This window comes from Micromesistius poutassou (genome assembly GCF_964030765.1).
Source record: "Micromesistius poutassou genome assembly, chromosome: 9".
Lineage (NCBI taxonomy): Eukaryota > Metazoa > Chordata > Actinopteri > Gadiformes > Gadidae > Micromesistius > Micromesistius poutassou.
This window is the reverse complement of record NC_140279.1, coordinates 16,035,899-16,061,473: the sequence shown is the minus strand read 5'-3', so window position 1 is coordinate 16,061,473 and position 25,575 is coordinate 16,035,899. Positions and strand designations below refer to the sequence as shown.

Sequence of the window (25,575 nt, the reverse complement as noted above, 5' to 3'; positions counted from 1 at the left end):
GATGTCTGTTGTCGTGCAAGGTATTCAGAAGAGCACACATTCATGATTGATTTTCATCCGACATCAGCTCTCTTTCGACGCGTGCCATGCTACCATCACACACACACACACACACACACACACACACACACACACACACACACACACACACACACACACACACACACACACACACACACACACACACACACACACACACACACACACACACACACACACACACACAGTCCCTCGAAGGAGGGGTCTCTCTGAGAGAGAGAGAGTTTTTCCTTGTCCTTATAGAGGGCTCCAGGTAGGGGGTGTCAAAACGCGGCCTGCGAAGCCCTTTGAGGCTAACAGTGATTGAGGTACAGATGACCTTGCCATTTCCCAGACCATTTATCAGTCTTCTAGGCCATTTGAAACTGCTCCCTCGCTACCTAAGTTCAGCTGGTGGTTAGAGGTGACGCACCTGGGATCTTAACAGTGCCGCTGGTGGAGGTGTCGTCGGTGTACGGGTGGCTGCTCTCCACCACCACGGGCTGGGAGGAGAGGCGTCCGCTCTGGGAGTCTGTGGCCACGTCCTCCAGCTCCGTCACACACAGCTCCAGCAGCATGTCCGCCACCTGTCCACACACAGAACGTAGATATATACATTAAGATGGGTGGACGCCTGTTTCAAAACAAATACCCCGAGAGCGTAGGGTAGCCCCCAGTCGGGTCACAGATGATAGGAGTGTGTGTTTCTATGGCTGTGGTTAACAAGTGGTGACTCAGGTAAGAGGAGAGTTCTGATTGGCTATGATTAACGAGGGCCGAGCGGTTATCCAGGAAGGAGGCGTGTTCTGACTGGCTATGATTAACGAGGGCCGAGCGGTTATCCAGGAAGGAGGCGTGTACTGATTGGCTATGATTAACGAGTGCCGAGCGGTTATCCAGCCAGGAGGTGTGTTCTGAGTGGCTGTGGTCAACAAAGGGTTACCGAGGTAAGGAGGCGTGTGTGCCGATTGTCTGTGTGGATCCATCCATCACCCAGGTACAGTGTGTGTGTGTGTGTGTGTGTGTGCGTGTGTGCGCGTGTGCGCGTGTGCGGGCGTGTGCGCACGCGTGTTCTGATTGGCTGACCTGTGGGTAGGCGGTACCCATGCCGGACAGCACGGCCGAGAGCACGTCACGGCCCTTGTCCCCGGAGCGGTGGGACACGGCCAGCTTCAGCACGTCCACCATCACCCGGGTGTCGTCGGGGACCAGCAGGGTGGTGAACTCGTCCAGGTACTGGGGCTCGGGACCCACCACCTTGCTCTGGTTCTCAGAGTCCTGCCGCAGCGGTGGTGGGGAAGGAGAGAGAGAGAGAGGGGGGGGGGGGACAACACTTAGAAACCATCAAGGAAACTGTAGCGTGACGACGAGGCTTAAACGGATCTGAACCCAACTTAACTAATATTAGGTATTTGATTCTACTAGAAGGATGAATTCACCTGGTCAATTTCATCCATCTGAAGGCAAAGTTATTGTCCAAAATCATTGATAATATAATAAGATAATATAATAAAGAATTGCATAAATAATGTAGGGGTAAACAAACAAATGAATCAATATATACAATCACAGCTTCAACTCTATTGACAGACCTACCAACTCAGGTCATAAAAACCCTATCTCTATTAACGGTGTTAAATCCTAAACCTCATTACTATTGAACCTTGAACCTTGAGCAGCTTTCCCTAACCTGTGGGTTAAGTGTGCATAGGCTCGCATGAGAGACTTGGTTAGAGTTTACTTGGTGACCCTTTCGGAGATCTGCAGGTCATGCACGCAGGAGACTTTGGACTGGCGTTGGTTCACTGGACAGGTCAGATTTCATCTAACACTCTCCAGTGACCACCTCTCCAGTCTCCAGTCCGATGTCTCCGGTGATCACTGGATAGGTTCGATCGGGCTTGCGAGTTTTCTACGCCCGAACAAAACTTGAGTCACCTTGTGGAATCACTGTCTCCACGGGAAACCACGGTGAACTTTCTAAAAGTAGATCAACGTTGTCGTCAGTCGATTCACTTTCAGCAATGTCTCGAGGTGTATCCTGCCGTTTCATTCACAGCTTTGGGGTTTGTTTGCTTAGTGAGGTGAACAAAGCTAATCCCATGGACGGCAGGGTGTGCGTGTGGGTTTGCTTTGGGGGGGGATAAACCACTTACCAGGCCCCCGATAAGCCAGTGACCCCGGACCAAATAGTGTGATCCAGAGCAGCTTCAACGAGCGAGGCAGCCCTGAGCGTCAGGTCGTGAGGAGAGTAGTTGTCGTTGGCTTACCTCTTTGGTCTTGGTCATGGTCTCGGCGATGATACTGGCGGCGCCGGGGTCGTCGGTGACGGGGATGAAGGGTCGTGACGAGGCGCCCGAGGCAGAGGGCGTGACCGCTGACGACGGGGTGACCGCGTCCTCCGAGGACGGACCCTTCACACACACACACACACACACACACACAAATAATGTAACTATGAGTTTCAGGTCCAGGTTCATTAGTACATAGTGTGTACTAATGTGTGTAATAACTTTACCAATATGAAAAGTACACTTTTCCTTTCTAGCACAAAGTATTTTCTTGTTCGAGAAGGCTTGATTTTTTTTTCAAACCAAGTTGTCAAAAGGATCAAATCGTATTTTTCAATCTCCCATGACTTGTTCCCCGTGCCCAGTCCCCCCTTAGAGGTCCAGGAACCCGGGCAGCCGCTCCCTCACCTCTCCCTTCCGCTCCTGCCAGGGGCTGGGGCTCAGCCGCTCCTCGCTCTCCTGGGGAACCGGGGAGCCTTCGTCATCGCTCATGCCCGACGAGGAGGAGGTGTCGGAGGGGGGCACGGGGGAGCTGGAGGGGCACTCCATCGGAAGCATCATGCAGGCGGGCATCAGGGCGCCCACCACCGCATCCCTGGTGGGAGGAGAGGAGAAGCTTAATAATGACGGTGGCGTTGCCATGACGATGCCGGAGAAGGCTTGCCCCAGAGTCACAGGTCTTGGAAGGCGCGTGGTGGGACTTAAACCATGAAATTATACGTGCATTATCTTTATTCTATATTTAGTCACGGCAAAAGGTTGCCAGAGTAATGCCTTATTAAACAAAAGATTTGCGTCACACAGGAAACGACCTGCACACAGGTCGTTTCCTGTGTGACGCAAATAGTCAAACAGAAAATTGACAGAAAAATTATACACAGTATGTGTGTATAATAGAAACAGCTTTATATGTCATGAGTCATGGTACTTGGTGTGGTGTGTATAATAGGAGAAGCTTTATATGTAATTAATCAGGGTGCCTTTGTGTACAATAGGAGCTGCTTTGTACAATCTGAGTTGCTATTGTATATGCACACGGTATATTTTAGAAGAATGCGTCACAACTAGGGATGCACCAAAATTTTGGCCACCGAAAATTTTTGGCCGAAAATTGCCCAAAAGCGCGCTTTCGGCCGAAACACTTTTATCACCGAAACAACACGGCCGAAACAGGAAATTGTGATGACGCAAACAAAACCCGCGGCCAGCACACGCTTGTCTGGATAAGCGCCTTTGCGCCAACATGTCTGCGGTGTGGGCATATTTCCATATATCTGAAAAAGACTAAATGTAGTAATCTAGAGAACCAGCTACAACCTTGTTTTCATCCAAACGAGCCGTCTTTAGCGACGGCTCGCTATGAGACAGCTTCTATGAGCTGTCGGCTATCAGCCGCGAGTTTAGGGACCGTCCGCAAAGTGCCGACAGCTTCTATGAGCTGTCGGCTATCATCCGCGAGCTTAGGGACCGTCTGCAAAGTGCAAAACGGAAAACGGTGTTGTTGTTTTTTCAGTGCTAAATAAATATTTTTATACTTTTAATAATTGTAATTGAGTTATTATTTGAATTGCAATGCCTTGATTTTAGTGAGGTTAGTACACAGTCATAGCTATAAATGCAATGGTAGGCCTACTAATAATTGGCATAATAATTTATTTCGGTGTTTCGGTTTTCGGCCTTGGTTTCCTCATTTTCGGTTTCGGTCAAGAATTTTCATTTCAGTGCATCCCTAGTCACAACAAAGGAAATTCGGCTAAAAACAACAAAGTGCAGCAGTCGGTCGGTGATCTGTGGAGCTGTGCAGTCTGTGCAGACACAGACCTTTCTCCACAAGTAAACCCGTTTGTCCCCGAGCGCAGGCGCAGGGGATCTCACCTGGCATACATGATCTGCAGGGCTGAGAGGACGTGGGACAGGGCCTGCTGCTTGGCCAGGTTACCGTCCAGGGACAGCAGGATCTTAGCCAGCGAGGGCCGGTTGGCCTTGGCGCTGCTCTGCCCGCTCATCTTGTTGCTGACGGAGGAGGAGTCGCTGTCCAACGGGACCCCTGCAGAACCACAACCGACCCCCATAAGCATCGTCAAGCTGGCTCAACACGCGAGAGGTCAACTTCAGGTCACGCCAGAGGATAAAGGCTCTAAAAATGAGTTTTTAAGATGCAACTCCTTAGGCCAATCGGAACACACACCTCCTTACGTCGGTAACCATTTGTTAACCGCAGCCAATCAGAACTTTTAAAAGAGTTGCCTCATTTACCACAGCCAATTCTAACACAACTACTCCTCCCTTGCCCTGGTAGGAGGAGGGAAGTTTGGTCAATGTGTGGTTAGTGCTTACCCAGGAAGGAGATGGGTGTGTTCTGATTGGTTAACAAGTTGATAGCACTTACCCAGGAAGGCGATGAGTGTGTTCCGATTGGTTAACGAGCGGTCAGTGCTTACCCAGGTAGGAGGCTCCCAGGGAGTCCCTGGCGGTCTGGAAGAGGACGGGCTCGTGGACGGACGGCGTGGTCACGTCCACGGTGGTCCAGGCCACGCTGTGGGAGGAGCCGCAGGCCACCCGGGTGATTTTCTGGCCCTCCAGTCCCTGCACCAGGGTGGGCTTCCGGTTGACCGTGGTGGTCCCGTTGCCCTGCTGCCCGTGGTCGTTGTCGCCCCACGCGTACACCTGACAGAACGGCAACGACGTTGTCATTGATTACGATGACGGGTCCCACCAAACACCTCTCTTCACAGAGAGGTCACGCATTTGACTTGAATGAAAAGTTTAGTTTTTTTTAACTACTTTTTTCGATTTCTCTTTATTTCATCTTTAAATAAACTACTGGCCTGTTCTGTTCTTTGTGCTGTGACACCTCAATTTCCCGCCTGGGATTGAAAAATAGAGCCATCTCATTTTAAACGAATATTGGATTTTGTGTTTTGTTGAAGATTTTTTTTTTTTTATGCAGTTCTCTTACACTAAACTTGGCTTTCACCGAGTGTGTGGGATGTGGGTGGTTTATATAACCCCTCCTATTAACACTCAGCCCTCTAAGAGCCATCTATTAAGCAGTTGATACATGAGGTCTCAGATCACCAGAGGAGATGACGTGGATGCCTCACTTAGTGCCGAGTACAGAGTTTTAGACAGGATGAAAGAAGACGATTAGCCAGAGGAGGTCAGAGGAGGAGCAATAAATATAGATAAAAGAAATATAGAGCGCAGACACACACACTAGATACATGGAGCACACACACTTCCACTATTAAAGATTTATGGAGTGCACATACACCCGTTGATTTATGAAGAGCATGCACATTTCTACTATAAACACACACACACACACACACAAGATAAACTGCGTGCATGGAGGATGTGTTCTTGCCCCTACACACCTGTCCCGTCTCGGTGACGGCCAGACAGTGCAGCGCCCCCACCGCCACGTGCACAATCTTCTTCGCCCTCAGGCCCTCCACCATCTGGGGCTTACGCACGTGCACGTCAGTCCCGTGACCCAGCCGGAAGTAGTCTCCCTTCCCCCTGGTGGGAAGAAACACAACAGGAGACCGTGAGCGTCCCGGACACAAAGGGGGTTTTTGGTAAGAGTGACAGTCTGGAATGTGACAGTGAGCGGGCGGCCGTCTCACCAGGTCCAGACGACTCCGGACTTGGTGAGCGCGAGAGAGAACTGAGCGCCGCACTCGATCTGGCACACGCCCTGTCCGTTGAGCCGCTCGATGTTCTGGGGGATGTTGCAGCCCTCGCTGCCGCCGCGGCCCAGCTTCCCGAAGTCCCCGTCGCCCCAGGAGAACACCAAGCCTGGGGAGGAGAACCACAACCCAGAGCGGAAGGCAATCAATCAAACCTTTTGCTATTCGTGCAAAACACAAAGTCAAGGAAAATCTGTTTCATTTGTATAAATATATTAAATTGTTTGTATAAATTTGTTTAAATTAACAAAACAAAAACAGGATATTACACACTGTTTGCTTAAAAAAAGCAAAGCTAAAAAGGTATGATTGAAAATGTTGTTACCTTCATCGGTGAGGGCCAGGGTCTGGGCATCTCGACTCCCACAAGCCACCTGGACCACCCGGTGTCCAAGGAGAACTTTGACCTGGACGACAGGGGACAGGAACATTAGAGGATGAGGGACAGGAACGTTAGAGGATGAGGGACAGGAACGTTAGAGGATGAGGGACAGGAACTTTAGAGGATGAGGGACAGGAACGTTAGAGGATGAGGGACAGGAACGTTAGAGGATGAGGGACAGGAACGTTAGAGGATGAGGGACAGGAACGTTAGAGGATGAGGGACAGGAACGTTAGAGGATGAGGGACAGGAACGTTAGAGGATGAGGGACAGGAACGTTAGAGGATAAAAAACTGCTGCTTGAACACAGATGTCTTCTGCTGTTTTTCTGTGTTTTGCAAAGACGTTTGTTTGGTAGGCTTTATATATTGTGCGCTGTTGTTCAGGACTGTAGCTGACAATCAGCAAGATACCGTTCAAAAGCCTCAGATGACCGTGGAAAAGCACAAGTAGAGAAAAGTTTGTTGATCCAATGAGGATTTGTAAGAAAAAAAAACAGTTTTTTTTTCTCAAGGTTTCAGTCATTTTAACCTCAGAATAAAAAAGATCATAAAAGAACAAGCAAGTACTAACACAGCTCCTAACACAGAGACTAACGTGGTGCCAGCAAAACCGACATACCAGTTTGGGCCTGAGCTGGGTGGTGTTGTCCCCGTGGCCCAGCCTCCCGTACTCCCCCAGGCCCCAGCTGTACAGCTCCCCGCTGGAGGTGATGGCCGAGCTGTGGGAGCTACCGCAGGCGATGTCCCGGATCCGCTTGGTCTTCAGGGCCTCGATCAGCCGCGGCTTGTCACAGTTCCTGGGAGACACCCATTTTTTTTGTTAGCCCAGTTGGTATATGCCACCCTTCCCTCTGAGTAGGTTAGTGGTGCGAGAAAAACACACACCCCAAAAAAAAAAAGAAGTCACGTTGGCAGTGGGGCAACATGGCAGATTATAACCCGAGTTAAATACTTTCTACTTTTCTTAATTTCAATTTTTTTTATGTACCATCTACTCTCTCTACTATATTTATGAGGCACATCCTTTCGATTCCCATAAAATGCCGAGAACCCTACTTTGCATGTGAAGGTACTCAACATATTACCACGCTACTAAAACCCATTCCCATTACAGATAAAACGGTGGTCACATGACACAGGACCCGTGACTGGCTCACATCCTGCTGAAGTGTCCCAGCTTGCCGTCGTCGCCCTCGCCCCAGGAGAAGACCTTGCCGTCCACGGTCAGGGCCATGGCGTGGCGCCCGCCCGAGTGCACCGCCACCTTCTTCACCACGTAGTTGCTGAGGGCGGCGATCTGCCGCGGGATGGGCACCGTGCCGCTGGACAGGCCCAGGCCCAGCCTGCCGTTGGTGGCTTCACCGCAGGCGTGCACCTTGCCCTCCACCGTCACTGGGGAGCAAGCACCAGGACGTCGTTGGTCACACACTGTAGCGTTATCCAAGTTCGTCCATAGAAGGGGTTAAGCTGTAGAGGCTGGACCAGGGGCATACTACGATTTGATAGACGCTATATGGTACCAATAACACTTGGACTTGGGTATTTTGAGGGATTATTTTGTAGATTTTAGCATTTTATTATTATATGTCATTGTAATACTGTCCTGAACACTAACATTTTTCCTCTGGGATTAATTCATGAAATAAATAATATAATAACTATTAATGTGAATATTATATTATCTTACACCTATAGATATTGAGGTCAGTGGTGTTTTTAGATGGCACACTTTTAGTGTAGTGATTCTAAGCGTTCTACACACAGACAGCACAAGAACACAAAAAACAGGAGGAGTTCCCTTAAGATCCCTGCTCCACTTTCCGAGTTTTCCATTGTGCACTCTCAGCAGGGTACGTAGCACATATACCTGAGCTGTCCACTGACTCACCGGCAAACAGACTCTTGGAACCGCCCGCCACCTGCACCACGTTGAGGCCAGATAAAGTCTCGGAGAACGAAGGCACCTTGATCTACGGTGGAGCAAAAGGAAAAAAAAACACACAGGGTTCAGACCTGGAGAGGGGCGATCCAGGAGAACTCTGAATTAGATAATTCAACTAGGTCACGGTGTAATATCACCACAAGTAAATCACCACATCACCACAAGTGAATCTAAAAGGCACCTGCTACACCGCACAATTTCATTTCCTCTCCAGAAACATGTCATTAAGGAGCAGCTGGGGCTCAGGGCATCTTGCCCAAGTGCATTGGGGAAACAAACCGAAATACCTTTAGGTTGGGAGTCAAACCCCCAAGCAATTACACGTTCAAGCCCTCCTCCTAGTAGGCTCTTACATTGATGGATTTTAACATTATGATTACCTTGTTATTATTATAACGTTATTAATATTTCCAAGTACCTTGGATCCTTTGAGGCCGCCCAGCTGGTCCTTGTCATTCAGGCCCCAGACGAACACTTTGGTCCTGATGGTGGCAGCCGACTCCAGCCCTGAAGACTTCTTGCGAGCCAGGCTGAGGACACATGACCAAATGGCATATTTATACTCAGTGATACTTTGTGATTAGACCTTATGTATAATGGTTAATGTAGTTGGAAAAAAAAGTAGCATAAACTGACTAGAATGCATTATTGTGAATCTAAGGTTCCACCATTTTCTGCATATTTCTTACTAATAGTTGACTTTCTAAAGGGGTCCACCTCACCTCCCAACAGCAGCCTTGTCCTCGTCCTCTTCCTCGTTGTCGGATGCGAGGAAGGGCACGGTGGCTAGGTCTTCGTCCTCCGCCCGGATCCGGCCCACGATGCTCAGGCCGTGGACCTTGCAGTCAATGCCGGAGCTACGGCACTGCTTGATGGCAATCTCTATGTAGCGGTGGTACTGAAGGGAGATCACCATCACAATGCACGTTTGAAAACATGCATAATATGACAATCAATCAATCTCTATGTAATCATCCCTAAGGTGGTACAGTAGAGACGTGTGAAATATAAACATCACAATTGATATTCTGCAGTACATCATAGCAAAATTTGATGTACCTGAAGGCTCACGTAGCTAAGCCAATATCCTGAAACTATGCTAATGTCAATAAGATAATGAAGCTGAGCTAACAAATCTCACACATCGCAAGTAAGCTAATCAAGCTAAGCTAACTAGCATAACAAAACGAAGCCATGCGAACGAAGCTAATCTAATTAAGCTAACCTAACTTACCGGCGATGTTGAAGCTAAGCTAACTCACCAGAGATAATGAAGCTAAGCTTACAGACCAAACCTCATCAAGCCAAGATAATGACCCTTGGCTTCACTCACCTCCGTGCAGTCGGTCAGCAGAGGCACGGCGGTGTCTGTGGGGTTGATGGTGATGGTCTTCAACTCAATCAGATTGTTCAGAGAGCTGCCCCCTGCACATGAGTCACATCAACAGATCAACAGTTAATGCATTATCTTAATAGTATTACCCATCGTGAGCAGTGGGATGAACCTTAGCAATTTGCCACCACAGTGTTCATTTCCAACCATGGGCTTGGGACCCCACTTGAGGTCACATGACGCATATGGGGTTTAGATGTATCAACATCTAGGTAAGACAGGTAAGACTGTGGACATCGGGGGATCTAGCCCACTTTGGGCTTGGAGTTGAACACATGAGCCACCAGACTATTGTCTTCTGTACCTGATACAACCACCAGGGAGGGCATGTAGCTGCTGTCCGCCGGGTCCACCGCCAGCTTCAGTCGGTGGACCAGGACATCTGGGAACAGCTCCACCCGAATCCAATGCTGCAGGGAAACAAAAGAGATTCTGACCAATGAGTAGCTGGCCCATCTTTTGACGTTGATTCATGTTTGATCCACACCATAGTAGCAATCAATGGATAAAGGTAGAGGGCCAACCTTGCCCTGGGAGCCAGAGGACTGCCAGCACTGGTCGCTGCTGTCGATGAGGCGCGAAGCCTGGTTGGCGGACGAGGAAACACTGAGGCTCTTCACGGCCCTCGACCACTCGTCTATCAGCAGCTCCCTCTGGCTGCTGTGGGCCTTCTTCTGCTGCTTCCCCGAGCGGCCACAGAACGCTGGACACTGGCCTGGTGGGACAGGGATGCACAGGTACACCATGAAGAACTATTTTTTATTCCATGAAATAGTGGAGATGGGGAAGGGTACTCTGGTGGTTAGGGTGCTTGGGGTTTTCACACAGAACCTTACGCCTGGGAGTCAAGCAAACCTCGCCAAGTGTTTCTCGTTCCCTTACCATTCAGCAGACGCCTTGATTCGAAGCAACGTATAGTTTGTTGTTTAAGATACGTTAGACGTCATTCAACCGTAGGTAAGGCTGAGGGAATCTTAGCTCAAGAATGCCCTCAGGTAGAGGGGGGGTAGACATCACTAGACGCTCCTGCCTAAATGACACCATGATATTAAACGGCCCCACCTGGCTCGTTGATGCGACCGAAGGAGTGTCGGGTGTTGTGCTTGCTGGTCTTGAAGCAGCTGTCACAGTAGTCGAAGTCATCACAGTTCCTGCATTTGAAGCGCGGGCCGTTGATGGGGAACATCTGGCAGCCGTCGCACCTGAACACAACGAAGTGGTCCAGCTCAACTTAGATTAAACTGAAGCCACTGGGCACCGGGTACCCAATGTGTTTAATTGATCCGCTGTCGAATATAGTCATGCTCTGCTATATTCTAAACACAGAGTACCGCTTCATACCAATTGAGAAGGAAAATCCTGGACCAATGACGTTGTTGCAGACAGTAATGTTTTCACAACAGGTGGATGGGGCAGTACTCTGTGTGTGACCGTTCCTCTTAAAGCGTTAAATGAGTGGGTATGGTTCAGGGACTGACCTGACTCCAGGGTGAACACTGGGCACCAGCTCCATCTCAGACAGCAGCCCGGTCCAGTGGGACTGCTGGGGGAAGTCCACAATCACGTCCTTCCCATTGGCACTGAAAGCTGCAGCAAACCAGTTAGCGTTAGCACTGAACATTGAAGCAAAACAGTTTGTTTTCTACTCAAAGCAAGCATTAATTCTGATAGCTAAACCAAACCAGATAGCATTAGAACTGAAAACGAAACCAGAAGCACTAAATGCTTAAGTAAGACAGTTGATGTTCAAATGTACTCCAGGTGAGCATTAGCGATGACAGCTAAACCAAGTCTAATGAAAGCTAAAGCATTTCCTTTTGACTGAGATTAGGATCAGGATCGGAAACTAAAGCAAACAACGTTGCGGTTTACTGCAACATTTTAGCATTAGCACCGAATGCTAAACCAAGCCAAAAATGCAAAAGGGAGTTCAGACTAGTAAAAACAACAGGTTACCTTTCACCACCCCGACACTCCGGTGGACGACGGAGCCCCACTTGTACTTTGGCGTGGTGACAGTGGGCTTCACCCTCACCTTGTCACCGATCTTTATATGAGACGGAGAGCTCTGTGGCGGGAAACCTGGGCCAGAGAAAAAGGTTGATGTTACAACGGATCACCTTGTTTGCACTCATTTCAGCCAAACAGAAGTAGAACTACAATGTAGAACTATATACTATACCATTTGAGCGTGTCCATCCAGATGACCCATTCAATGAGTTTATAATGGACGTACAGTGTATGGGGTGCTCACCAACTAGCTCTGTGTGGATGTAGCGGACCCAGTAGGTCCCGCCCTTCTGCTGCCAGTCACACTGCACGTTGAGGTCATGGAGCCCGTCTCTGTCCAGCTTGATCACCTTGCCCACGTCTCCTTCGTACACCTCTTCATACGTTCTGCAGCACTTCACCATCATGCCCACCTACACAGAGAGACAGTCAACCGTCAGACTGGGTCTTATATTCAGTTTGAATACAGAATGGGACTGTCAAGACTGGACTGGGTTTCACAGTGGGAGTCATGCTAGGGGTCAAAACAGGGGGCACAAGTCATGTACATCGACCACCATAGTAGGACTTTAACTCTGATCAAGAAAGGGATACCAGACCAAATATAACATCAAAATCCAACACAGTCCACCATATTGAACAAAATAATTGGTAGCATTTTTCTGCTTAGCCTTCCAACATCCGATTCCTTCTACATATTAAAAGGCCAACATCCTTGATGAACAGGTAATAGAGACGATATGAGGGAGGTCTGAACAGACGATGGCCTTCTTAGAGAGCGCTGGGTTTACCTGAATGTTTTCCCTCACATACACGGCGTAGTCATCGTTACTCTGAAAGTCAGACCTCTTCTTGAAAGTCTGGCTCTCCGTCACCACGGCTCCCGAAGGCTGGACATACAAACGGACAGGCAAACCCCATTCAAGCACAAACCAAGCAAGTTAAAGAGCAACTTTACGCTACGGCATATCTGTGAGTTTGCTGCCATCTAATGGTGAAAAATTGATTGATCGATTTTTTGATTGATTTCAGTGATGAGGCAGCAAATTACGTACCACAGCGAAGGCAGGCTCCGCCTCCTCTAGCTCCTCCAACACCTCCTCGTCCGAAAACTCGTCCGACACGGTGTCTGCGTCCGACAGCTCATTGCCATGGACGTCAGGGTGGTCCAACAACCAGCCGACCAACGCCTCAACACCTGGACAATAGAATCTCAGTCAGGACTACTGACAATCAAATCTATATCTGAACTACGGACAATAATCTGATTCAGGACTACTGACTTGTATACATGGATATATTTTCTGTATATTTATTTTAGTTTTCATCCTTTAAAAAGTTGTATCTCCTTTTAGTTCTACCAGTCTTTTGTGCTTTCGGCTGTGAGACCCTCATTTTTCTTGTGGGATTAACATAGTCCATCTTATCTCGTTACAGAGAATGCATTTCAAAGACACATGCACGCATCAAATGTTGTCTCCCATCCATCAGACAGTCAAACCTCGGCATCTGTACTTTAAATAGGTGTGCCGTATGTGGTGTGTGATGTGGTGTGTAGTGTGTCGTGTGTCGTGTGTGGTGTGTAGTGTGTGGCGCTCTGCTCCAGTACCAGGGACTCCCGAGGCGGTGGTGCCAGACAGGGTCTTCAGGGCCACCTCCACGTGTTTCCTCTGGAAGCCCATGTCCATGAGCTGCAGGACGATGGGCAACGGCGGCACCGGGGAGGCCTTCTGCTTCTTCAGGCGGGGGGGTCGGACCTGCTGCACCGTGACCGGGGTGGAGGCCTCGCTGGAGCTGCTCTCCTCGAACAGAGGGGAGGACGGGTGGGTGGACTCCACCGCCAGGTACTGGCACACGGCCAGTGCTGCAGCCTGGGAACAGAGAGAGATATATTATACATGCAGCAATGACATGCATTAACACACGCTATTAGGGCTGCAGCTTGGAAAGAGAGAGAGCGATATTATACATACAGCAATAACATGCATTAACACATGCTATGAGAGCTGCAGCCTGGAGATAGAGATGTATACATAAAGTTAGTTATAAACTAACCATAAACATGCACTCTGGCAACACTGCAGACTATTTGTATCCTTATAATGGCAAAAAAGAATACATATACAAATATAGTGGAGGAAACCTAAGTATATACATGCACATATCGCCAGAGACAGATATATACTTATGTACATATATTCAGACACAGAGCTGCAGTCTATTGCCGCTTTTCCACCGCCAGTACCAACTCGACTCGACTCGACTCGCCTCGACTCAACTCGGTTTGGTTGCGTTTCCATCTAAAAAAGTACCTCTTCAATGTGGGCGGGTCGTAGAAAAGAACCTCTCCACCATGGGCGGGTCGTCATTAGGTTTTAATCACGGGAGACGCGATTCCCGGGAAATCTGAATCTGATCAAGACTATTTCCTGATTCCCGGGAAAGGTTATGATGGGAAATAAAATAAAATAAAAAGCGCAATGACTGCGCGTCTATTTTTGTCATACGGTAACGTTGATAGAGGCGAAACTCGAGCCCTAGGAAAGGAACGACACTGAAACGAAACAGCGAAACGCCGGTCCGTGGACTCCAGCCACGCCGGACACACACAACCACGCCCGACACACATAACGACGCGCAGCCTAACTCTAGCCCCGGGAAAGGAGCGACACACACGGCGAAACGCTGATCAGTGTCCCCCTCGGGAGCGGGTTCGTGGACTCCAACCACGCCGGACACAACTTAACTTGAGTGAATATTCCCATTTACAGCCGCTGGCCAATCAGTTACCAGCAGCCTGTTTACGTCACACAAAAGTACCTACTCCGCTGGCATGGAACCTCGACGGAGGTAGTACTAAAAAAAAGTACCCGGTACTAGGTACCAGGTACTTTTTTTGCCAATGGAAACGCAAATAAGGCGTGGCGAGTCGAGTCGAGTCGAGTCGAGTCGAGTAGGTACTGGCGGTGGAAAAGCGGCATTTATGTTTATCATACACAAATAAGAAAAAAAAAACATAATAATTACAGTGTAAGTTTAGTATACACACAGACCAAGCAAAGACACCGCCTGTAGGTACAAAGATCAACTTTCAATCCACAAACACACAGCGATACATCCACAACTTCATACTCCAGTGACCCCAATGCTGCCGGAGCCACCACCCCGACCCACCAGCACCGTCATTAAAAGTGATCTAAAGCGTCCCTCCTGACCTCCAGCTCCGGCCTGTCGAAGATTGCCTTGATGGGCGAGGGCTGGGTGGCGGCAGACAGCAGCTGCTGGAGCAGGATGAGGGGTGGCAAGGGTCCCTCCGGGGACAGGTCCCCCACGTCTGGGGAGGTCGCCACCGGCTCCTCTGGGGCCGGGAGGGAGAGGAGACAGGAGTTATAAAAGGAAAGGGGGACCAAACACCCAGAGGGCAGAGCAAAGGGGCCACAGCAGACCGAAGATAGGGCCCTGGTGACGTCGCTGCGCTGTCAAAACAGAGCCCCCGTGTGTGTGTGTGTGTGTGTGTGTGTGTGTGTGTGTGTGTGTGAGTCTTCCAGAGCCAGCCCTCGTTAGGTGCCGCGGATGTACAGGTGGGTCACCACGGACAGGACAGGTGAGCGGCCTTAACGAGCTCTACCCGGGACCCACCTGAGACCCGCGCCGTCTCTGGGTGGTGTGTGTGTGTGTGTTTCAATAGAATGCTGGGTGGTGTGTGTGTGTGTGTGTGTGTGTGTGTGTGTGTGCGTGCGTGTTTGTTTCAATAGGGTTTCTGGGATGTGGGTGCGGTTCCCTTGGATCTGAGTGTGGCTCGGCGGCTGTGGGGTACCGTTGGGGGTGGGTCCGGGGTCCAGCACGGCGGGCTGGGCCAGGATGAGGCGTAGCTTGTCCTGGTGGCAGAGCAGCGCCCGCGAGGCCTTCAGGATGTACAGCCTCAGCTGCTGGCAGCGCAGCAGGTGGAGGTCCACCTGGTCCGCTGGAGAGAGACATGGGGATGGGTCACCAGGTTAACGGACCGATAGCTAGACCACGACTGGACCAGCAGGTCAAGGGCCACCTTGTCCGCACATCGCTCTAATGGGATTATTATGGTGTAAAAATGGTTTAAAAAAAAAAAAGTAAAATAAAATGGGCTGCATTTATATAGCGCTTTTATCCAAAGTGCTTTACAATACTGAGTCAGTCTGATGGGATTATTATGGGGTGTGCCAGTGACCCACTATAACATCAGTCTGATGTGATTATTATGGGGTGTACCTGTGAGTCCACGACTAAGGGACTTCTTGAGCCGGTGTTTCTCCATGCGGCTCCCAGCCAGGCTGACCAGCTGGGCCCACACGGCCAGCATGGGCTCTGTGAAGGGCAGGTTGTGCACACTGAACGATATCACCGGCAGCTGGGGGCCAGAGGAGGGAGAGACCAGTTAGACATTTCATTTAAACATAAATGATTCTTATTCACGTTTTACATTGATGCCTCTTTTCTATTATTCTAGTTTCATTTTTTTTATCCTCCTGTTTTATTCATGTTTTAGCTCAGTTTGTACGCCTGATATTTGAAGCTTTAGCCCCGCGTATTGAACCAATAAAACAACTCATTTTGAACATGTTGTATCTATGGAGGAGGTGAACCAGTAGAAAGCGTGCGATGAGACGGGAGGACACAGTTTGGGACGAACCGGTCGGAGCTGGCTCAGCAGGCACACCCGGCACGTGCGCATGTCGTGGAACTGCACCGTGATGCGTCCCTTGGGTGTGATGCGGGTGACCGTGCCCTCGCCGTACTCCTCGTGGACCACCTGGCCGCCCAGCCGCAGGCGCCCGTCGATGCCGCCGATCACCGCCAGCACGGCCATCAGGCTGCCCACGCGCGGACCCTCCGAGTCGGGGAAGTACTCCTCCAGGAAGGACTGAAAGTGCAGCCGGGAGAGGAGAGAGGAGACGGTCGTGGACTGAACTCTATGTTTGTTTTGGGGGAAACACTTCTCAGAAATACAATGTCTTGTCATCTATGAAGACACAAAGACCGCGTGGACTCATTTTTGGGGGGCAGGACAAGTTTAGTGTTCGGCGTGATCGACGTCCAGCCAAAAGTAGCTGCGTTCGATACCCCAGGTTTATTGTCCACCGGAAGCATACAGGTGGCTAGGCATCTTACAAGCATGCCACACTCCTATCTATTCCTTGATGACCTGATGACTCTACGTTGCTTTGGATTAAAGCGACAAATGTCCGATTAACTACTAAATGCGGAAATAAAATTGCCTAAACTGTGCACATCCATCAAACAGAACCACATGACACAATTTGATGATGACGTCGCTTCTCACCGCTTCAGAGTGGCGTCCTGCCATGACGTCTCCGATGGTGCTGAGCTGGGCGTTAATGTATTCGTTAATCAGGCCACTCCATTGGCCCAGAGAGTGCAGCGTGCGCAGGACGGCCACGATCTCCTCCGCCAGCGTGCTGCTGTGAGTGGCTGTCAGGGAAGCCTGGGGGCGGGACTTCTTTCTGCGCATCGAACCGTCTGCGCGAGGAAACGGGAAGTCAACGACGTGAGGCCCAATGGGAACGCAAGATTTCTAATGGCACGATTTGGTTAAATAATGAACCTTTTACTGTAGAACGTTGATGACCAAATCACTGGCCAAATACCACATGGTGAATATATGTTGCTATGAATATAATTAAACTCCCTTTTTGTTAAGACCATTAAGGGCAACAGACAACATTTAAAGAGTCTTTTACCACGAGCAGTGATAATAAACCTACATTAAAATCATACCTGATGGTTCAACAGGGGTATTTTAATGAAAGTCCTTCAATAAAAAAGCAATAATAAGATTCACACACATACATACACTCTTGAAACACCCAATTCCCAAACTGATTACGATTCATTATTATAATGAGGGCATTGGATCCGAGCTTGGAATTGGGTCTTCCAGGGTGCGGTACCTCGCAGCAGGGGCAGGTCAGAGGAGCAGGTGCTGAGCAAGCTGCCCAGGAAGTCAAACAGCTTCTCCACCAGGAACTTCATATCCTGGGAGCGCTCCAGACGGTCCCAGGAGGGCAGCACCGCCTGCAGCAGACGCAGCGCCAAGATCTGGAGAGAAGGGGGGGGGGGGGAAAAGACAAGAAACAAACCCAAACAACGTCAGCCGTTTGAGACTTTTTTTTCAATAAGCGGCCGAGCTGCAGTAATGACCTTTCAGCACTTTCTCTCTGCATCATTTTGTGTTTGCCCAGACGTCAGTGCTGCTAAAATAAGAGTGGTAGTGGGGCCGGGGGGGGGGGGCGGCTGGGCGGATGATACAACACTCAGCCCCCAGAGGCCCGAGGGTGAGTAATGAACCTGGGCCACCCACATCTGCTCAAACTGAAGAATACGCACTTTCTCCTGAAGGATCACCTCATGAATATTCGGAGGAAGTTACACAAAAAGTCCACTGTAGTGTAGTCAAATGACTTGTTTGCAAGTAGACACACTATATGAGCCAGTCAGTACGTTTACATGCACAGCTTAATTCGATTGTAGCCATAGCTCGATTATGCTCCTCAATTGGACGACTGCAATTGTCCGCGTATACATGGCGGTGAGTAAATCGATTCATTGGCCGAAGCGTGTCATGCCCCGGTACGATAGGTGGCGCTGTGCCCATTTCAACTAGTGGTAATAGAGCCACCGGTTGACCTCTTTACATCACCAGCAACAACAAACTCATTCGAGAAAGCGATGTTTCAGCAGACAGCTGTCAGTTCACTTCGGGTCCATAACATTTCTCAGACGCTCCATTGTTCCGACCTCTCGGTCGTATTCCGACTCCTCCGGCTGCTCTGCCAGAGGAGCAGTCCGCATACAACCGAGAGGTCGGACTCGGAACAATGGAGCGTCGGAGAAATGATATGGACCCGAAGTGAACTGACAGCTGTCTGCTGAAACATCGCTTTCTCCTCCATGTCGCGTTTCAATCTGGACTTCAGAGAGTCAAAGCCAAAGTTAATTTCCCCCAATTCCTTTTCCCCATGGGCGAGATAAACCCGTTGTGGATACTTGTTGTGGAAGTACCAGAGAGTCGGAGAACCCGACGCCGTCTGTAAGATTCATAATATCAGAGCATACCCCCGTCAGTTCGGCCGCGGTGCAATGAATGAATAAAGAACGTAGTTATTTTACAACCTTGTTGATGAGCAACATTTAGAAAAACATGTACTTTTAATTCAGCCTTGGGTTAAATCGAAGCGTAGTGTGTAGTGAATGCACGTTGATGATACACTCCTTATAGTGGGTAACTACATTGGCACGACACCGGCTTCCTCCAACTTCTGCGCCAGCTTTTTAAATAAATCGCCGACCCAAAGTGAGTTGACAGCTGTCTGCTGAAAACATCTTTTCCCCATCGGAGCAGCCCCTCCGCTGCTTGGCCGTATACGGCATTCCCCGCCGCGGCGCAATGAATGAATAAAGATCGTAAACACGTCGGGAGAAAAAAACATTTATTTTGACAGATGTGCCCGAAGTTACTACTTTACAACCTTGTTGATGACCCACATTTAGAAAAACATGTACTTTTAATTCAGCCTTGGGTGAAATGGAAGCGTAGTGTCCGTGTGCTTCCACCTTTAATGAATGCATGCCATGCACGCTCCCGCGGCCAGGACACAATTCTTATAGGGGGTAACTACATTCACCGGCTTCCTTCATCTTCTGTGCCACCTTTTTAGATAAATCACCGTTTCTCGTTATCCCTTATCCGACGGCGGCGACAACAACAACACGACTATCGTCTCTTTCTACTTCCGGCTCACGGCCCCGGGAAAAGATCTCAAGCATGCGTAGAACGCAAATCAACGCATAATCCAATTCGATTGGCTACATGCACGCTTAGCTCGACTATGAATCGCATTATCTAGGGGTCTTAACTCGACTATGAGTAAGCCAATTCGATTCGAGTATAGCTCGACTAAGGTGTATACATGCATCTTAGTAATCCAATCATAGTTGGACTAAGCCAATAAGTCGAGTGTTGCCAGATCTTTGTATTAAAACTGGTTTTATAGCTCTTCATGTGCTAGCATCAGAGTATCAATGTCATTCTAGCATGTCTTTCACAATCATCTTTCGTCCCACTCATTCAAAACCGTTTGTGTGTGTTTTTGACAGAAGTTTGTAAGAAGTAACCTACAACACAATAGTGACGACAATAATCAATTAATCTAGCACCTAACTCTAACAAAATGTTTTACAATTAGAGTTGGGTAAAAGTGAGAGATGAAGAGCTCCAACCAGAGATACACAGCTCAAAGTAGAGATGTGCACACCTCTGATAGATAGTTATAGACACAGCGGCGACGGCAGCGTTACCTGTCTCTGCAGCGTGATGGCGTTGAAGGACTGGTGTCCCTCCACGATGCGTATGAGCAGGCCGATCCAGGCCGAGGTGCTGAGCGTGCTGCACATCTGGGGCAGCAGGGCGATGCTGCGGATGAAGCCCAGCGTGCTCCAGCTGCGGTGCTGCTCGAGGGACACCAGGCGGTGGGCGTGGACGCCTGCAGACGGGAGAGGGAGAGACAGGTGAGACAGACAGGAAGAACGGGAAGGTCGTACAGAGAGCCCAAACAGACAGAGAACCAATAGAGATTACGATTTATTGTGAATTTCAATTTGAGGCAACATTTGATTTGATTTTTGATTATTTCAGATGATATAAAATAATAAATAAATGCATACATAGATTAAAAATAATAATATAGTTGTACATTATCAATATTTTACTAGCTTTCAAATGATTGGGCCAAAGCAGATGCGCTTGTGTATATCATGTGTTTTCAGAAGAGAGACAGACAGACTTTTTTTTTTTAAGTTACAACGCATTGCATCATCCGCTCTCCTCCACGTCGTTTCATTCCCATTAGCCATGCCACGCAAGTCACGTGACCAGCTCACCTGACTTGTCATTGGCCCCGCTGGCCACCAGCATGCGCAGCAGGCCACAGAGGGTGCGGATGGCGTCCGTCTGCAGCACCTCGGCGTAGATGCCGGCGGACAGGGCCAGGGTCTTCAGCAGGTTCACCGTGCTGGTCAGCATCATGGCTGTGGGGTGGCTGCTCCGCTCCAGAGGCTCCCCCTCTGGATGTACACACACACACACACACACAGAAGGAGGAGGATGAAAGGTGGTGGACAGTGACAGGATTTACAAAGTTAGAGTCCTGCACTTGGTTCTATGAACATCTTTACTGTACCGACAGCGATATATTGTTTCACTTCTTATGACAAATGTACTTATTGTTAGTCGCTTTGGATAAAAGCGTCTGCTAAATGCCCAAAATGTATAATGTAAACGCATCGCCTGTATTTATTCATCAGTTCGACATGATAGATGAGCTGTTCATGCAGAGATGGGTTGGCAGAAACCAGCCTCTCAAAGGAGATTTGTTAAACCTGGTGTGAGAATACGCGTTGTGCTTCTTTCTTCATTGTGTATTTCAGGATCTATCCCTTATATCCCTAGAATGAGAGCAGGGTAGCTGCTAGGGTGTTAAGACTCCCAGGCGACACCCCATGACCGCAGTCTACCTGTAGGCATCCCTGACACGAGATGCCCTAACCTCTACCTGTCAAGTTGTTTTGGATGAGCATCTGCCCCGATGACTAGATATCAGAATCAAAAATCATTGGGAAATCATCTCCTCCGAAATGTTATGTTATCAGAGCGATGCGATGCCTCTACAGATGTTGTGGTTACAGTGAGGTAGACTGAAGTACAGACTGAACAGCGTGTTGTCCTTCCAGGTGAGCAGTGCAGGGTACCTGTGTCGTCCTCCGTGTCCGAGTCCTCGGTGGCGGGCTGGGAGGTGGGCGCCGGCTCGGCCAGCTTCAGGTCGTACTTGCCCTCCTTGCCCATGCGGTAGGAGTTGGTGCTGCTGGTGTCCCACTGCACCCGGATCCAGCCGTCCTCGCCCAGCTCCCCAATGACGCGGCCCAGCCCCGGGGCCGGACCGTCCTGGTCACAGGGGGACAGGGGGACAGGGGTCAGAATCAATGGGGAGATAGCCAGCCTTAATACAGATGTACCGCTACCTAACCTACCTTTAACACAGGCTGAACACAGCGCACCAGAGCTCAAAGATACAGACTGCTATACATGTATTAGAATAGATTTGATATAGATTTGATATTATTATAATTTTAGCAATGATATGTTGGTTGGTTGAATTTCTGTGGTCTTTAAAAGATGAATACAATTTTCCTTCATGAAAGTCGCTTTACTGAAGACGGTACTAAACTATATATTTTATACTCAAAGATACTCAAGATGAAGAAGTCCCTGGTATTCATATGTGCAGTGAAAAGTTGGTCAAATCATCACAATATTGTCCCTGACACTTAGCCCAGGGCTAGTAGTGTTCGGATCGGGGCTAGGCCTAGGTTCAGGTCAGGGTCAGGATTAGGGTTACCTGGTCTCCCCACTTCCAGTCCAGGCCTCTCATGACCCGGGTGCCGATCTTCATGAGGGCGGCCAGCTCGGGTCCGGCGGCGGGCAGGGGAGCGGGCGTGGCCTCCTTCCTGCACTCCTCCAGCACGGTGGCCGAGCCTCCGTGGGCACACAGACTCAGGTCCTCCTCGTTGCTGTCTGTACTGGGACCTGGGCACGCAGCAACAAGGCACTCAGTCATCGGAGGGATCCTGCCGCATCCGGTACTTGTGTATAATCACTCTATTTCTTTAGCCAATATACTTATTGCCTTTTAACAACCATTTATGGTCGTTACATTTATGGTTTTTATATGTATTACAATGCATAAGTAAATACCCAGCCACATTTAACCATAGATATTAAATGTAATTTAATTAAAACAGCCCAGAGTGCCGTGATCGAGACACCCCGACCACTACACAATCATCCCATTTAGCATTAATTTAGTGTCGTTATCCATATAAACTTCAATTGATTATGCGGATATCATGATCAGATACATTTAGTAACTTTAGGAGCTGTAAGGTTGGTGTAAGGTTGGTCTTGCTCTAGGGGGGGGAAATGGAATCCAGTACCTTTTTGGCTAAAATACCCTAGCCGCTACGGTACCCTGTGTTATGGTCAGTATTGTGAGCGGTCTGCAGGAGTTCTTACCGATGAGTCTGAGGATGCTCTGGGTGAGGGCCAGGGTCCCAGAGTTGAGCAGCAGACTGAGGCTGTTGGCCCCATGCTTCAGGGTCAGCATGTGGACCATGGCCAGGAGGAACCGGGCCTGGGGGACCGTGCCCAGGCTGGGCCCTGCCGGGTTCTCATTGGTGATGGTCTGGAGGGGAACCGGCTGGACACCTGGAGAGGGGAGGGGGGGGGGGAGAAAGAAAGAAAGAAAGGGACAAAGAAAGCAGATATAGAGTAAAATAGAGGGAGAGAAAACAAAGTCAAAGAGGGGGAGAGAGATTGATTGTCTCCTAGAATAGCTCTCTACAGGACTCCCATCATATCCTCTAGGAGGGAGTAGCCACAGGACTCCCATCATATCCTCTAGGTGGGAGTAGCCACAGGACTCCCATCATATCCTCTAGGAGGGAGTAGCCACAGGACTCCCATCATATCCTCTAGGAGGGAGTAGCCACTGACCCAGCTCCTTGAAGCGCGCCCCGGCCTCCAGCAGGATGTTGCGGACGTTGTGGATGGCCCAGGAGTACAGCTTCCCGAAGGTCACCTCCAGCAGCATGCGGTTGAAGGGCGGGATCAGGTCCACGTCCTTCAGGCAGTCGCACAGCGGCTCTCTGGGGCACGGAGACAGGCAGCGTCAGTAATTACACTTCCAAGATGGGATTCACTACAGCTGTTCCTACACAACCCCCACCCCACACACCCACCGTCTATGGGAACCGTCAGTAACCATGACGACCACGTACCCGATGTTGGTGCCCTCGGGGATGACGCGCTGCCAGCCACACAGCATGGCGTACTGCACCGAGGGCAGCAGGAAGCTCTTGGAGGCCAGCCTCAGCATGGTGTCGATGCCTTCCAGCCTGACCTCTGCCCGCTCCAGCTGTGGACCACAACACACACACACACACACACACACACACACACACACACACACACACACACACACACACACACACACACACACACACACACACACACACACACACACACACACACACACACACACGTCAGCCTCCTGCATTTTTTTTACAAAACAGGATAAATGGCTTTGTCATGTTGCCAACCCAGGAAGATTGCATACCAAGACACGCTGATTTATTTATAAAGGCTATATTATATATAAAGCATTCCCTGGTCATTGTTGATCAACTTTGCGAGTTGTTGAAACATCCCTAAGGTTCTTCAAGTCAAGACAACTTTATTTGTATAGCCCTTCATCACAGTGACACTCTCAAGAGGCTCCACATTTAACCACACCCCCAAACCCCTAAGCCCTCCAAAGGACAAGGAAAGACCTTGGGAAGGGCCACAGAAGTGGGACAGTGGAGGGATGTCCGTCTGACCTGTTTCAGCAGACACTTCCTCATCTTCTCCACGTCCAGGGGCTCCTCTTTGAGGGCAAACTCCACCAGCGTGGCCATGAGGCTGGACTGGGGGTAGAGGCCGTGGGGGGGGCTGTGCTTCAGCCAGCGGTACTTCTGGGCCCCGGACACGGAGCTCAGCATGGGCTGCCACTTGTCCTGCGGCCGCCACAGGGAATCACATCATCCAATTTAAAATATAATATAGGTGTTGTTGTTTTTTTATAAATAATTCAAAGGAAAAAAGGAAAGGCAAAAAAACAAATAAGAGAAAAGGAAATAAAAGTGGAGTAAAATAAAAAAGAGGAAGAAAAGCATGTAGAATGTTGGTGTATTCTAGCGTCTCTCTGTCTTCACATTTCTTCACTTATCTATGAACAGGCCAGTGCCTCTGCTACTGATACCAGGTGTTATTGCCAACATTCCTCCATTTGTTTATGTCCCAACGAGGACGAACCAACCCGGTCGTCTGGGGCATAGCCAGGGCCATATACCTTATCAAGGGAGAGACTGCTTCTGTTCTTTTGTTATTCACGTTGTCTTTCCTATAATACTCGCCCCAAACCTTTGGTTCGGCGAGAAGATGGATCGACAGCCAAGGAGCACGTCGGGAGACTGCTCCTCACCCACCTGCACTATAGATTATTCCACCTAAGTCTGTACCTGTGCTGTATTACATCCTTGAATAAACCATATATTCGACCCTCTGATCCAACCTGTCTAGCTTCCTTGATTTCCACTTCAAGAATTACTACTACAACGAAGAAATACACAATGTCTATACGAACAGTTTAGAAATCTAACAAGCAAAATCCAAGAAGGATAGACAGATAAGTCTACGTGATTTTTTAATTCCTTAAAAAAATATTATTCAAATGATTTAGACTGTATAATAAAGGCTGAATACCTTTGGTTTGCTAGTAGACGTCTTCCTGTCAGCGGGGGCGGGACTAACAGTGACGTTAATCTCCTCCTCATTGGTCCCTTCATTCTCTATCTTTGGCTGCTCTACGTCGGCTGACTCCGACTTCTTAGGCACTGCCAATCAGAGGAAAAAAAACACAATATACCCAATCAATTAGTTGTAGACCAATAAGAAGACTCATTGTAATGTGAATGTGAAAAAAGTATGCATTGGATGAATTATTATGGTTTAAGCATTTGATTTTAAACCTATTTTTTGTCTAAATATATAATTATAACATGCTCATTAGGGATGCACCAATATCGGAATTGACCTAAATGAGTAAAAAAAAAGTAAAAATATACATATTTTATGCCTAAATATAAATAGTGTGTGACAAAGACTAAATAAATATCGGAATTTCGGCAATGACCTGT

General features: G+C 49.0%; 1 protein-coding gene across 1 annotated transcript in view; it reads right to left on the bottom strand.

Moving 5' to 3' along the window:
• Nucleotides 1–25,575, bottom strand: part of herc2 (HECT and RLD domain containing E3 ubiquitin protein ligase 2) — a 67,881-nt gene that overhangs the window by 17,901 nt on the left and 24,405 nt on the right. The window contains 39 exon segments of the mRNA XM_084472939.1: nucleotides 452–605; nucleotides 1,105–1,296; nucleotides 2,289–2,432; nucleotides 2,718–2,904; nucleotides 4,185–4,356; nucleotides 4,751–4,976; nucleotides 5,687–5,831; nucleotides 5,939–6,110; nucleotides 6,327–6,408; nucleotides 7,005–7,182; nucleotides 7,543–7,777; nucleotides 8,274–8,355; nucleotides 8,746–8,857; nucleotides 9,050–9,225; nucleotides 9,661–9,752; nucleotides 10,025–10,130; nucleotides 10,245–10,435; nucleotides 10,783–10,922; nucleotides 11,199–11,307; nucleotides 11,677–11,802; nucleotides 11,975–12,143; nucleotides 12,522–12,620; nucleotides 12,786–12,928; nucleotides 13,340–13,601; nucleotides 14,946–15,088; nucleotides 15,548–15,694; nucleotides 15,976–16,114; nucleotides 16,397–16,627; nucleotides 17,048–17,244; nucleotides 17,676–17,823; nucleotides 20,083–20,267; nucleotides 20,665–20,847; nucleotides 21,532–21,724; nucleotides 22,179–22,366; nucleotides 22,853–23,044; nucleotides 23,333–23,484; nucleotides 23,617–23,753; nucleotides 24,217–24,393; nucleotides 25,142–25,272. Of these exon segments, the coding sequence (XP_084329065.1) occupies nucleotides 452–605; nucleotides 1,105–1,296; nucleotides 2,289–2,432; nucleotides 2,718–2,904; nucleotides 4,185–4,356; nucleotides 4,751–4,976; nucleotides 5,687–5,831; nucleotides 5,939–6,110; nucleotides 6,327–6,408; nucleotides 7,005–7,182; nucleotides 7,543–7,777; nucleotides 8,274–8,355; nucleotides 8,746–8,857; nucleotides 9,050–9,225; nucleotides 9,661–9,752; nucleotides 10,025–10,130; nucleotides 10,245–10,435; nucleotides 10,783–10,922; nucleotides 11,199–11,307; nucleotides 11,677–11,802; nucleotides 11,975–12,143; nucleotides 12,522–12,620; nucleotides 12,786–12,928; nucleotides 13,340–13,601; nucleotides 14,946–15,088; nucleotides 15,548–15,694; nucleotides 15,976–16,114; nucleotides 16,397–16,627; nucleotides 17,048–17,244; nucleotides 17,676–17,823; nucleotides 20,083–20,267; nucleotides 20,665–20,847; nucleotides 21,532–21,724; nucleotides 22,179–22,366; nucleotides 22,853–23,044; nucleotides 23,333–23,484; nucleotides 23,617–23,753; nucleotides 24,217–24,393; nucleotides 25,142–25,272 (6,237 nt within the window).